We start from the raw sequence: 15,056 nt of genomic DNA on the forward strand, positions 1-15,056 counted from the left end.
TATACCCGTTTGAGAGGGGGCCACAGGGGACTCATGAATTGCCTGCCCATACTTACTGCTCTTCCTTCCTGTGTCTGTGGTGCGACTAACTCACTGAAAGCACCGACATTTTCTGCATTGCAGGTGCTCCGTAGCAAATCCAACCCAAGCTCCAACTGCTCTGTATGGTCACCAAGAGCTATAACTGAACGCATTTCCTGCACACCAGCCCAGCGAAAATGACGGGAAATGCCCCTGATCTCCCACATCCCACAGGAACTCTGACTGACTCCTATCCCCTTTATCATCAGTCCCATCTAGCGAAAGGAATTAAAGCCTTACCCAATGCTCTTTACTGGAGTTTGGTGCTCACCAAAACTGCCCCTAAGACGGCTGAGATAGTTGTGGGGAAAAAGGGGAAGGGAATTAGAGAAGTAATCGCGTGGCACGGCCTGGGGAGTAAGAATGGGTGTCATTGGCGAGGGGAGAAACTAAAAGATGGCATTACTCACCATAATTCCTGGAATTCATCTGTTTGAAGACATTCAGCACCTCTGCATGATAAGCAACCTCGACCTCACAGCGGGACCTGGAGATGAGGATGAATCGCCCCTGTATCCCCGCAGCAGGCTTTTTCCAGTTCTTTCCTGCTGTCACCAGTTTGCTTACGGTAAGTGACACACTGCGCCGCCTCCTGGCTTTCGGTGTATCACTGGTGACACCATCCGTTTCTAGCACTCCATCTAATGGTTTCAACACAACCGTTGGAATGTGCTTTACCAGGCCCACTGCAACAAAGACACAAGAATTGATGGTCATTATAAAGGTCACAACATGTTCCACCATCACAGGTCTCCCCAGCTCATCATCTCTTCACGACCTCCCTACTGAAACTGGCCAAGTTCTGTACTCTGACAAGAGAGGGGACAACACAGTTCCCCTATTCGAAAGCAACATGCACTTCAAACTTTTCTTCAGTTTTCACTTTACTAGACTCTTTTCACAGAACATAAACCAGCAAAGGAACAGGCCATTCTGCCCACAATGCTGTGCTGAACTAATTAAGCTAACAACACCTAATCCCATCTGCCGGCACATGGCCCACACCGCTCCATTCTCTGTCTAATCATGTGTTTCTTAATCAGATCTGCCTCCACCAGCCCAGGCAGCGCACTACAGGCACACACCTCTGTGTAAAACAAAATTTGCCCTGAACACCTGATTTGAACTGTCCCCCTTCACCTTAAATTCATGCCCTCGAGTATTTGACATTTCAAACCCAAGAGAAAGATGCTGGCTGGCTATCCTATCTGAGCTTCTCATAATTTTATTAACTTATATCAGGTCTCCCCTCACCTATACTACTCCATAGAAAACAACCCAAGTTTGACCATTTGCTTGTTATAGCAAACGCCCTCTAATCAGTTGTGTCCATGCCTGCAACTGATCTATGTATCTATTGATAACTTTCACACTGTTCACAATGCCACTAATCATTGTATCATCTGCAACTACTAACCCACTCACATTTTCATGCAGCTCATTTCTATCTATTGCAGACAGCAAGAGTGCCTGCAGAACACCACTGCTAATGGATCTCCAGCCAGGATATCCCATCGACCACTGCCCTCTGTTCTCTATGGGCAAGCCAAATCCAAATTTCAAAGTTGAAAGTAAAGCACATTTACATCACCATATAGAACCCTGAGATTCATTTTCCTGTGGGCATTCACAGAAAATACAAAGAAGCACCATAGAATCAATGAGAAACCACACACAAGATGGACAAACAACCAATGTGCAAAAGGCAAGAAATTGTGCAAATACAAAAAGAATAATGATAAATATTGAGAACGTAAGATGAATAACCCTGAAAGTGAGTCCATAGATGTGCGAAGTGAAGTTGAGTGAAGTTATCCCCTCTGGTTCAGAAGCTGATGGTTGAGGGGTATTAACTGTTCCTGGTGGTGTGGGTCCTGAGGCCCCTGATGGCAACATAGAGAAGAGAACATGGTCTGAACAGTGCAAGTCCTTGATGATAGATGCTGCTTTCCTGCAGCAACACTCTGTATAGACGTGCTAAATGATGGAAGCTAAATGATCTGTGATGGACTGGGCTGTACTCACTACTTTTTGCAGTATCCTCTGTTCAAGGGCATTTGTGTTTCCATACAGGCTGTGATGCAACCAGTCAAACTATTCTCCACTGAACATCTTCCATATGATTCAACAGGTACATTTAATGTCAGAGAAATGTATGCAATATACATCCTGAAATTCGTTTTCTTTGCAAACATCCACAAAAACAGAGTGCCCCAAAGAATGAATGACAGTTAAATGTTAGAACCCCAAAGCCTCCCCCCACTCCCCCTCCCACGCACAAGCAACAGCAAAGCGATGACTCCCCTCCACCACCAAAAAAAACATCTGCACCCTCCACTGAGCACTCAAGCGTGCAGCAATGCATCAATAAAGACACAGACTTGCAGTATCCCAAAGACTACTCGTTCACCCAATAATTCAACGTACCACAGGCTCTCTGCGTCCCTATAAGCGAGAAAGAGGTGTCCCCATTTCACAGCGAGAGGGGAGACATAAATCAGCAACTTGCTGATTTATGGTGTTAAAAGTCTATTGCGTCGCCTTTTCCAAACTCTGTGCCCAGAGAACTCGAGTCTCTGGGCACACAGCCAGCAGCCGGTTCGCTGCTCTTCCGTGTACTCCCACGACACATCAGGCAGCAGCACCGACCACGAATCCACCCACCTCCAGAGCCACGCAAAATTTGAGAAAACATGCTGAATCTTGCAAACTTCCAAGAAAGTAGAGGTGCTGCTCTATATAACACACACACACACGACAGATCCTCTGAAGCAATAACACCGAGGACTCAGCATATAGGAGGGAGGTTGAAAATCTGGCTGAGTAGTACCACAACAACAACCCCTCACTCAATGTCAGCAGGACCAAGGAGCTGATTATTGACTTCAGGAGGAGGAAACCAGAGGCCCACGAGCCAGTCCTCATCAGGGGATCAGAGGTGGAGAGAGTCAGCAACTTTAAATTTCTGGTTATCATGTCAGTGAATGTGTCTTGGGCCCAGCACACAAGTGCAATTATGAAGAAACCAGGGCAGCACCTTTACCTTCATAGAATTTTGCAAAAATTAATTATGACAGCTAAAACTTTGACAAACTTCTATAGAAGTGCGGTGGAAAGTACATTTACTGGTTGCATCATGGCCTTGAATGGAAGATCCTGCAAAAAGTAGTGAATACAGCCCAGTCCATCACGGGTAAAACTCTCCCCACTACTGAGCACATCTCATGGCATGCGCTATCACAGGAAAGCAGCATCCATCATCAGGGACCCTGCACTACCCTAGGCATGCTTTCTTCTCCCTGATGCCAACTGGAAGGTGGTACTGGAGCCTAAGGACTGACACCACCAGGTTCAGGAACAGTTATTACCCCTCAACCATTAGGATCTTGAACCATTTGCCACATCCTGAACTGTTCCCACAACCTATGGACTCACTTTCAAGGACTCTTCATCTCATCTTCTTGACATTTATTGGTGTTTTTTTTTGGTATTTTCAGTGTTGTCTTTTGCACATTGGTTATTTGTCCATCCTGTTGGATGCAGTCTTTCACTGATTCCATTGTGTTTCTTCGATTTACTGTGTATGCCTGCAAGTAACTGAATCTCAGCATTGTATATGGTGATATATTATAGGTACTTTGAACTTTGTTCCTTTTCCAATCTTTTTATTAATTTTCAAAATTATAAACATAGCAATATTAATGAACAGAGATTGGGATTACATTATTAATAATTGACATTACTGGTAATAATAGATGTATAAAGTTTCCCAAACTCTAAATATAATTTTGAACATGATAGAGGGATAAATGAGAAAAAATCCAAAAACCCCAAATTAGAAAAGAAAAATTAACCTAAACTAAATAAAACTAAAAAAAAAGACAGGCTAACATATTACATTGGATAGAATCATTAATGTCGTTAACTCCACTCCTGTATCCGTGTATTTGAGTTTTAAAAAAAAGGATTCGAAAAGGTCAAACTACATCATCTGGAAATGTTGTATAAATGGTCTCCAAGTTTCTTCAAATTTAATCGAAGGGTTGGAGGTGCCACTTCTAATTTTCTCTAAATTCAAACAAGATATAGTTTGAGAAAACCATTGAAATGTAGTAGGGGGATTGACTTCTTTCCAGTTCAATAAGATACATTTTCTAGCCATTATTGTTAAAAAAGCAATCATCCGACAGGCTGAAGGGGGTAGGTAACTATCTTCTATCATCGGTAACCCAAAAATCGCAGTAACAGGGTGTGGTTGTAAATTAATATGCAAAACAATAGAAATAATATCAAATCAAAGTTGCTGGTGAATGCAGCAGGCCAGGCAGCATCTATAGGAAGAAGCGCAGTCGACATTTCAGGCCGAGACCCTTCGTCAGGACTAACGTTAGTCCTGACGAAGGGTCTCGGCCTGAAACGTCGACTGCGCTTCTTCCTATAGATGCTGCCTGGCCTGCTGCGTTCACCAGCAACTTTGATGTGTGTTGCTTGAATTTCCAGCATCTGCAGAATTCCTGTTGTTTTTGAAATAATATCAAAGATATCTTTCCAATATTTATGCAAGAAAGGGCAAGACCAAAACATACGAGTCAAGGAAGCAACTTCAGAATGGCATCTATCACAAATTGGGCTTATATGTGAATAGAAATGAGCTAATTTGTCTTTAGACATATGTGCCCTATGCATCATCTTAAATTGTATCAATGTATGTTTAGCACATAAAGAGGACATGTGGAGTTCTCTTTCCCATTCAACCTTGATTTTATCAGATATACCTGAATTTATTTTCATAATCAAATCATAAATGAATGCTATTAAACCCTTCTGAAAAGGATTTAAACTTGGAATTTTTTCCGTTATATCAACTGGATGTGAAGTTGGAAATGTGGGTAAATTAATATTTAAAAAGTTTCTAATTTGTAAATATCTGAAAAAGTGAGATCTAGGCAAATTATATTTATTAGATAACTGTTCAAAAGACATGAAACAGTTATCCAAAAATAAATCACAAAAGCTTAATATACCCTTCATTTTCCATACTGAAAAAGCTTGATCTATAATAGAAGGTTGAAAGAAAAAATTAGACGTAATAGGGCTTAATAAAACAAATTGGGTCAAGCCAAAAAATTTACGAAATTGAAACTATATTTGTAGTGTATATTTAATTATTAGATTAACCATTTGTCTATTTAATTTAGAAATAACAAATGGTAAAGAAGTCAAAGAAAATCCTTGTATAGATTTACATTCCAGGTTTACCCATTGTGGACATAAAGTTATATCCAAATCTTGCGTCCAAAATATTAAATATCGGATATTAATTGCCCAATAATAAAATCTAAGATTTGGTATAATCAAACCACCACCCTTTTTAGACTTATGCAAGTATTTTTTTTAACTTAATCTAGGATTTTTGTTCTGCCATATATATGAAGAGATTTTAGAATCTGAAGTATCAAAAAAGGAATTAGAAATAAAAATTGGTAATGCTTGAAATAAGTATAAAAATTTTGGTAGGAGAATCATCTTAATAGCGTTAATTCGACCAAGCATTGATAGAAACAATGGGGACCATTTAATAAAAATTTGATTAATTTTATCAATTAAAGGTAAAAAAAATTATGCTTGAATAAATCCTTACGTTTCTTAGTAATTTTAAATACCCAGACAAGTAAAATAATCATTAACCAGTCTGAATGGTGAACATCTATAAATTGGAACCTGCATATTTAAAGGGAAGAGTTCACTCTTATTAAATTTCAATTTATAGCCCAAAAATTTACTGAACTTATCAAGCAAGGATAGTAGTGCTGGAATAGATTTTTCGGGGTTAGAAATATATAGCAATAAATCATCAGCATATAGTGATAATTTATGTGTTTCATTCCCACGGGTAACACCAAATATATTAGTTGATTCACGAATAGCAATGGCCAAAGGTTCTAAAACAATATCAAATAGCAATGGACTAAGAGGACAACCTTGCCTGGTGTAGCAAAACAACTGAAAAAAGGGAGATCTTTGATTATTGGTAAATACCGATGCCGAAGAGGTAAGGTATACTAATTTAATCCAAGATATAAATGTCGGACTAAAATTAAATTTTTCAAGCCCACTAAATATGTCCATTCAACCCTGTCAAACACTTTCTCAGCATCTAGTGAAATGGCACATTCTGGAGTTCTAGATGAAGGAGTATAAACAATATTCATTAATCTCCTAATACAGTATTAAAAAAATAATGATTTTTAATAAATCCCATCTGATCAACAGAAATAATTTGAGGCAATACTTTTTCCAATCTGGTCGCTAATATTTTAGAAAAAACCTTGGAATCTACATTCAACAAAGATATAGGCCTATATGATGCACATTCAGTGGGATCTTTATTTTTCTTAAGAAGCACCATAAAAGGACTGTGGTAATTTACCTATAGATAATGCATCCTTAAAAATTCTATATAGCCAAGGTGAGAGAATATTAGAAAAGGAATTGAAAAATTCTACTGTGAAACCGTCCGGACCAGGTGCTTTACCTGAATTCATCAAAAAGATAGCATTTTTAATTTCATCTTCAGTAATGGGAGTTTCTAATATGAAATGTTCATCAAATGATAATTTTGGAAAATTCAATTTCCTTAAAAATTTGTGCATTATAGTAAGATCATCGGGAAATTCTGATTGGTATAGTGAAGTATAAAACTCTTGAAAGGATTTATTTATCTTTCAAGAACTTAAACTTTAAAGTTGCTGACTCTCTCCACCTTTGATCCCCTAATGAGGTCTGTCTCATGGACCTCCAATTTCCACCTGTAGTCAATCCTGAACTGTTTGGCCTATCACTGTGGGTCTTATGCATCTTAACCTTCTGGATAAGCCTACCTGTCAAAAGTCTTACTAAAATTCACTTAGACAACATCCACAGCTCTACCTTAATTGATCCCCTTTGTAATCTTCTCGAAAACCTCAGTCAAGTTGGTAAGACATGGCCTGGTCTGTACTGCACAAAGCCATGCTATCTGTCCCAAATTAGGCCAAGTTTGTCTGTATGCTCATAAACACCACCCCTAAGAATCCTCTCTGATGGCTTCCCTACCACTTGAACCTCCTGCAGAAATAGTTGTGTTATGGTAAGAGAAAAATACATTAATGTCAGACTGAGTGAAGTAAGAGGAGGGACAGGAAAGGCTGGAATACATTAATGTCAGACAGACTGAAGTAGGAGGGGGGACAAGAAAGGCTGGAATCAAAACAGAAAATGTGGGAAACAGTTAATAGGTTTGGCAGTATCTATGGAATGAGAAACGAGGGTCAAAACCCAAGGCAGACTAGGTTTGTTTTTCATGGAGCCAATAAGAGTGATATTCAAATTATGGGGATATAGGTACTGAGAAACTTTTCTTCAGTTTCAGAGTTGTTGAGTATTAATCGGTAGAGAGGCGACACAGTTCTCCTGAAGTCCAGAAGAAGCAGAAGAAGAAAAAGTGTTCCCATATCTGGAGTAACATACACAAAATGCTGGAGGAACTCAACAGGTCAGGCACCTTTGGACAGGAATAAATAGTCAATGGTTTAGGCCAAGATCTTTCACTAAGACTCATATCTGGAGCCTAACCAACTCCTCAAAACTTCCCAAGCCTCAAAATATTCTCCACAGCCCTCCTAACATCAACTGAACCTTCAACATCCAGATAACAGACCTGCGAGCCTTACATCGTGGGAGATAAATTACTGGAGAAACTCCTAAGGGATCAGATTTGATGTACATTTGGATAGGCAGGGACTGATTCGGGATAGTCAGTATAGCTTTGTATGGGGTAAATTATATATTAACATAGAGATCCAAGCTGGGACGTTAGTTGTTTGTGAGTTTAGGAGACGTGATTCATACGTTTGCAGATGACATGAAGATTGTAGTATTATGGATAGCAACGAATGTTGTCGAAGGCTACAACATGTTATAGATCAGATGGAAAATGATGGAATGTTGGCCGATGGAATTTAGTTCTGACAAGTGTAAGACGATGTATTTTGAGATGTCAAATAGAAGTAGAGTCTGCAGGGAGCGCTCATGGAGTGAGGTCGCTTCTTTGGCTTCGCTCCATCCCCGTTATTCTTTTCAACCTTTGATCTCCTTGATCTAATCAACTTTAAGTACACCAGAAGATTTATTTTATCTTCTTGATTTACTGATTAATTGATTTCCTTTCGTCAACTGCAAATCTCGAGTTTAGAGAAATGAGTACGAGATCTAGAACCAAAAATGGGAAAGACGCTGATGGGAATGGAGCAAAGAAGAAAGGTGATTCTAAACAAACGGAATTAACTTACGAAGTTATGGAGGAAATGTTTGAGCAGCAGCGGATAAAGTTATCTGATAGCTTATCGGCTCAATTTGAACAACATCGCCAAAGCCTCAATGAAGATTTAAAATCAATCACGGACTCTTTGAAATCCCTGGATTCTGATGTTCAGAAACATGATGCCAAAATTTCTGAACTGAATACTAAATCTCAGAAGACGGACACAAAAGTCGAGATCTTAGAGAAGAATCTAGCTTCGACTACTAAACAACTTCAACAACTTAAATCCAAAGTTATTGATCTCGAGAATCGATCGAGAAGACAAAACTCATGTTTAATCGGTTTACCCGAGGATGTTGAGGCTGGAGATCCTGCAATATTCTTTGCTCAACTTTTAAAGGATTCGTTCGGTTCAGTTTTTCCCAATGATCCTCCATTACTCGACCGCGCCCATCGTATACCGTGGACAAAGTCGGCAGCAATTGCTTCTAAACCTAGACCAGTTATTCTTCATTTCCATTATGTCAATGTTAAAGAACAACTTCTCCAGGTTGCTCATCGACAAGGGATGATCAAGTATCGCCAGCATTCCTTCAGGATAGTTCAAGAATATTCCTGAAGTGATGAAGGAACGACTGACTTTTAAACCTCTAATGTCGGAATGCTATCAAAAAAATCTCAAACCGGCACTATTGTATCCTGCACGTCTCAGAATCTCTCTTCCCGATGGAAATCGTCGTGTTTTCCATTCTACGACTGCTGCCCGAAGCTTTTTGGATGATAAGTTCCCTTCTGATACAGATACCTTCTCTTAATCTGTGTCGGGTGCTTCCAGCACCAATTCTTTTTTCTTCTGGTGTTTTCTTTATAAAATGAACCTCTTATTATCGCGCGATGAGGGTTTATTTTAAGTCTAAGATTTTTGTTCTTTATTTACTACTATAGTTGTTACTCTATAACTTGTATAGATTATTTATCTTCTGTAAATTAACATCAGTTTTTTTTAGTTAACCTTTTGTTTTAACTTTTCCTTTTTCGTTATTATTTATGATATGATTCGACGATCATTTTTAGTTATATGTTTCCTACTTTTGGTTTTTGCATAATCAAAATGGCGACTTGTCTTTCTTTTTGCTTAACCTCCTTTGTTTCTTTTTTGGGACGCCATGTTTGTATGCTTCTTCTTCCCATAATCCTTCTTTCATTTTAGAAGTGATTTTTTATTTATTCGTTTATAACTAATTATATGTACTGACTGCTTTTTTAATTTATATATTTTACTAATTTTTATTATGTAGATTAATTATTATATTGGTTATTTTTTACATGCATTAGTTTCTGGGAGATCTTTTATCTAACATATATTTTTGGAGTTGCCCCCTGCAGAAATGGGGTTAGAATTAGTTTTAGTTAGAGCTTCCTTCAGCCATTTCTGGCTTAGTTCGGGGTTTCTTGGGGATGGGGGGGTGGGTCAGTCTTTTTTTAAAATTTTTTCTATTGGGCTGTTTCAGAACTACCAAGATGTCCGCAGTGTCGAGATTTCTGGTTCCTCTCTAATCATGTATTCCTTTTCCGGTTTTATGAGTTCACATTGTGGTTAACCCTCTTCTTACCAAAGGGTTAACTCTTAATTATGGCTCATACTATTAATTTTGTTTCTTGGAGCACAAATGGTTTAAACCATCCTATAAAACGGAAAAAGGTTTTCAAAGTGTTCCAAAGACTGAATGCTCATATTATTTTTGCACAAGAGACTCATGTAAGGAAAGAGGATAATCAACGCTTCTTTAAGTTTTGGAAAGATGAACAATACCACTCAAATCCTCAAGCCAAAATTAAAGGAGTTTCAATTTTTATTGATCCTTCAATTATATTTATTCATCAAGACATTATTTCGGATCCTAATGGCAGATTTTTGTTAATTACTGGGGTACTTTTTAATAAAAAGGTCGCTATGGTGAATGTTTATGCTCCAAATGTGGATTACCCTGAAATTTTAAACAATTATTCACTTCCTTTCCTAACTTAAACGAGTATATGTTGATAATGGGTGGTGATTTTAATTTATGTCTGAATCCCATGTTGGACAGATCCATAGCTAGTCCGGCTTTACTGAACAAGTCGGCTACTATTATTAATTCTTTCATGTTGGATTCTGGGATTTTAGAAATTTGGAGATTTCTACATCCAAATGACAAGGAATTCTCCTTTTTTTCACATGTTCACCGTTCTTTTTCCCGAATTGATTATTTTTTGATTGACTCCCGTTTGATTCCAGATGTACTTGATTGTAATTATGACAGTATTGTTATTTCAGATCATGCTCCACTGAAACTTTCCATCAAGTTAATGGACATCTCCTGTACTAGCCGACAATGGCGATTTAACCCTATTTTGCTTCAAGATCAAGATTTTGTCAAATTTATAAAGGAGCAGATCGATTTCTTTTTTTCAACTAATACTACGGACGAAGTTTCCAGTGGAACTGTTTGGGATGCCTTTAAAGTTTACATCCGTGGTCAGATCATTTCCTATTCGGCTGGTTTGAAAAAACGTGTTAACAATGAAATACTTTTGTTGGTTGATAAAATTAAAGAAGTCGATAAAAAATATGCTATTTCTCCCAGTAAGGAGCTGTACAAACATAGAGTTGAACTCCAATTGGAACATAGCTTATTATTAACATCCTCGATCGAAAATCAATTAATGAGAACTAGGAGTGATTTTTATATTCATAGTGATAAATCGGGTAAATTACTGGCTAACCATTTGAAATTTGATTCGGTTAAACGTCAAATTATTAAGATTCGTAAACAGGATGATACTTTCACAGTGGATCATGCTGGGATAAATCAAGTCTTTCAAGAATTCTATACCTCTTTATACCACTCTGATTTTCCTCATGATTCTAATTTTATGCATGACTTTTTAAGTAAATTGAGTTTTCCGAAATTATCACCCGAAGAGTCCCTATCATTAGAAACTTCCAATTTCAGAGGAAGAAACGACAGCGCACGCGGCCACTTCGGTGATGAATATCTGTTATTTGTCAAGTAGGGGACCGTGCACAATCCTGATTTGATGGAGACAGACATGAGAGCACAGCAGAACATCTGGAAAACTTCTGAAATGACTGCTTTGCTACCGCTGCTTCTGTGTGGTAACCGGAATCTCTGGAGCAGAAGGCCCCGAAATCCTCGGCTTTGCATGTTTCAGCGGCCGGGGAGAGGTCGAAGGCGCTCGGCAGAGGATGGCGCTCGGGAGGCTGTATCGGAGGGGCTAGTCAGAAGCTCGGAGTTTTCGGATGGATGGACCAGGGTCGGCTGCTCCCAAGGTATCGGCAAGTTGATGGTGCCTGAAGGTTTATGGCAGGGAGTTTCTCCCTTTTGCCGCCTGCTATCGGGGACTCGGGAGTCGATTGACTCGGGACTTTGAGACTTTTTTTTTAAACTGTGCCTATGGTCTGTTCTTTATCAAATTATGGTATTGCTTTGCACTGCTGTAACTATATGTTATAATTATGTGGTTTTGTCAGTGTTAGTCTTTGGTCTGTCTTGTTTTCTGTGATATCACTCCGGAGAAACATTGTATCATTTCTTAATGTATGTATGCATTTCTAAATGACAATAAAAGAGGACTGAGTGTTCTCATAATCCAAATCTCAAACATTTGGGAAACTTCTTCACTCAGAGGGTGGTGAGAGTGTGGAACGAACAGCCAGCGCAAGTGGTGGATGCGGGTTTGATTTAATTTAAGAGAAATGTGGATAGGTACATGGATAAGAGGGTATTGAGGGCTAAGACATGGGTGCAGGGCAATGGGACTACGCAGATTAATGGTTCTAGATGGGCCGAAGGGCATTTTTCTGTGGTATAATGTTTTAATGCTTTATGATTGAACTGACAGCAATTTGGAGGCTAAATGATCGGGGATACTGGTGCAAACAACAAACTAGTCTGAATCAGGAGCTTGACCTGCCAAGTTCTTCCAGATGTTTGTTCAGTTTTCCCTTCCAGATACAGACATCTGTAGCTCAATGTCCCTCTGCATGGGTGAATGTCCTCAGAAACTACACTACACTGGATAGGGTGAGCAAGAGCAGGCACGCAGACTGAAGGGAAATCTTTGGAAACAAACAGGATGTTTAAGAAATAGCACTGCAATAATCAATGACTTTGCTGAGGGAGCTGATACTTTCTGTGAGGGTGACAAACTTGGCCACAAATAACCCCGCTCTGGGAACAAGTATCACTGTCAGAGTCAGCAATGTGTTGAATATCTCCCCCCCCTTCCCCAACACTATACAATCCCAGTAAGTCCCATTACTCACTCAAGTTGTCATAATCATCCATGCTGAAGTTCCACATCTTGCTGGCTACATCTGAAATCAAAGCAAAAACTGATGTTATTGTGGATACTATCAACCTTCCATTGCCTTGTGAAGCATAGCAATACCTGCACCCGAAACCCAGGCTTGAAGGTAATACTAGAAATAGAAGGCAAAACCAAAACTGCTGGAGATTGTCGATGGATAATGATCAGTGACCATTGGCCCTTGAGTCCAAGAAATGGTTGCATCACATTCCCAATCAGTCATAAGGTGAGATACTTTACCCTTCCCATATGTTGGGGCACTTAATCACAACAGAATCCAACTAATACACCAGCCTGCCTTCCCAATTTTAGTCATGTGATCCTTCCTTTCACAACAAGTATGCTCTTCTAGTTTCATAGCACCGTAATAAAATCCTCTCCTCAAATCTATCTGTTAGACTACTATGTGTCATTCAATTTGGGTGCCTTTTCCTACAAGTGCTGCCAGAACCACTGAATATTTCCAGTAACTGCAGTTTTTTTTAAATTGTAAGTGTGGACCCGTTGTTGAATCTCCCTCCAATCGCTCACAATACTAATCCTAACCCCACCCCCCTCCTCTGTCACCCCACACAATACCATGAACCTTTCCCTCCCTCTATCATCATCCCCCACAATCCTCCATCAACACCTGAAGGCACAGTACAAGATTAATGGCAAGATTCTCAGCAGTGTGAACAAACACAGGAACAGATTCTTCAAAGCTCCAAGCAAGTTGATACAATGGTTGAGAAGGTGTATGATGTGTTGGCCTTCATTAGTCAATGGACTGAGTTCAAGAGCCGTGAGGTAATGTTGCAGCTCTATAAAACTCTGGTTAGGCCACACACAATATTGTTCTGGTAGCCTCACTACAAGAAGGATGTGGGAGCTTTAGAGAGGGCGCAGAGCAGATTTACGAGGACGCTGCCTGAATTAGAGAACATCTCTTATTAGGAAATGTTAAGTGAGCTAGAGCTTTTCTCTTTAGAGCCAAGGAGGATGAGGGATAACTTGACAGAGGTATACAATATGATTGAGAAAATAGCCAGAGATGACTTTTCCCCAGGGTAGAAATGGCTAATACAAGTGGGCAGAACTTTAAGGTGACTGGAGAAAAGTTTGGGGTGTGGGGGGCAATGACAGAGGTAAGGTTTGTTTACACAGAGAGTAGCAGGTACAGCGTGGAAAGGCTAAGGTTGTGATAATGGCAGTTACAAATCCTGGGTCCCCCATCAACCCCCGCCACCACTGGACCCTGGGCCCTTCATCATCACCACCCCTAATACGCTGGGCTGGGCTGGCATCTCCCCTCCCATTCCAATCCAACCCCACCCCTCCAATCCCCTCCCCTCCCATAACATCCCCACCTCATACCCTTCCATCCCTAACCCTCCCCTGCCATCCGTTCCCCCTCACCCCTCCCATACCCTCCATATCCATCCCACCTCGCACCCTCCCATCCCTACCCATCCCTACCCATCCCCTCCCCACCCCTCCCATCCACACCTCACTCCTCATCCCCTCCCCACCTCACCTCTTCCCTTCCATCCCCACCCCTCCCATCTCATCCACTCTTCTCACCGTAATGTCTGCTCGGGATGCTCTTGAAGACGGCCAGCAGCGCGGGATTGAAGCCAACCTCCACTCGGAAGCGCCGCGGGTCGTGCCTCACACACCTGCCGCTGAGGACACCCGGGGCCACGGACAGTCGCTCCCGCCCGCTGCCCGGGGTGACGGTGGCCGCGACTGCTGCGGCGTGATGCTGGGGCTCGGGCCTGACGGTGGCCTCCCCCCGGGACGCGCACACATCTCGCTGCGCAGGGGCAACGGGCCGAGGGGGGCTGGGGCTGGGACCGGGAGCCGCAGCCAGGGCCAGTCTCTCGGCCCGGCGGGCCAGCGCCTTCTGCCGGTTCTCCTCAATCCGCTGCTTCTGCTGCTCGCTGAGTCCGGCAGACATGACCAGGTCGGCGTCAGCCCCGGGCAACCGCTCCCACCCTCGGCGCTGAGCACACAGACCGGCTCCCTGCTACGCAAGCACCAGGCTTTACGTGGCGCAGGCCTCAAGAGGCGGAATCCAAACAAACGTGATTGACAGGCTGACAACCAATCACTGGTGCGGTACAGGTTGTTAAAGGAGACGGCATTGAAGCCGCTCAAAACACGGGAATGAATTACGGTAAAGTGTGCGAGGGCATTGATCAACCCGGTATGCTGGGCAGCCGAGACGCATTATCAGAGTCGTACCACAAGGAAACAGGCCCTTCGGCCCAACTGGCCCGTGCCGGCCAAGAATCCCTTCAGCCCATCTCATTTCCTA

General features: G+C 41.2%; 1 protein-coding gene across 1 annotated transcript in view; it reads right to left on the reverse strand.

Moving 5' to 3' along the window:
- The window catches only part of smarcal1 (SWI/SNF related, matrix associated, actin dependent regulator of chromatin, subfamily a-like 1), a 50,785-nt gene extending 35,974 nt beyond the window's left edge, over nucleotides 1–14,811 (reverse strand). The window contains exons 1-3 of the mRNA XM_063051490.1: nucleotides 14,321–14,811; nucleotides 12,714–12,764; nucleotides 492–767 (exon numbers count right to left, since the gene is read on the reverse strand). Coding sequence (XP_062907560.1) covers nucleotides 492–767; nucleotides 12,714–12,764; nucleotides 14,321–14,696 — 703 coding nt within the window. The 5' untranslated portion in view covers nucleotides 14,697–14,811. The remainder of the gene's footprint in view (nucleotides 1–491; nucleotides 768–12,713; nucleotides 12,765–14,320) is intronic.
- Nucleotides 14,812–15,056: the final 245 nt, after the last annotated feature.

This window comes from Mobula hypostoma, chromosome 6 (genome assembly GCF_963921235.1).
Source record: "Mobula hypostoma chromosome 6, sMobHyp1.1, whole genome shotgun sequence".
Taxonomy (NCBI): Eukaryota; Metazoa; Chordata; class Chondrichthyes; order Myliobatiformes; family Myliobatidae; genus Mobula; species Mobula hypostoma.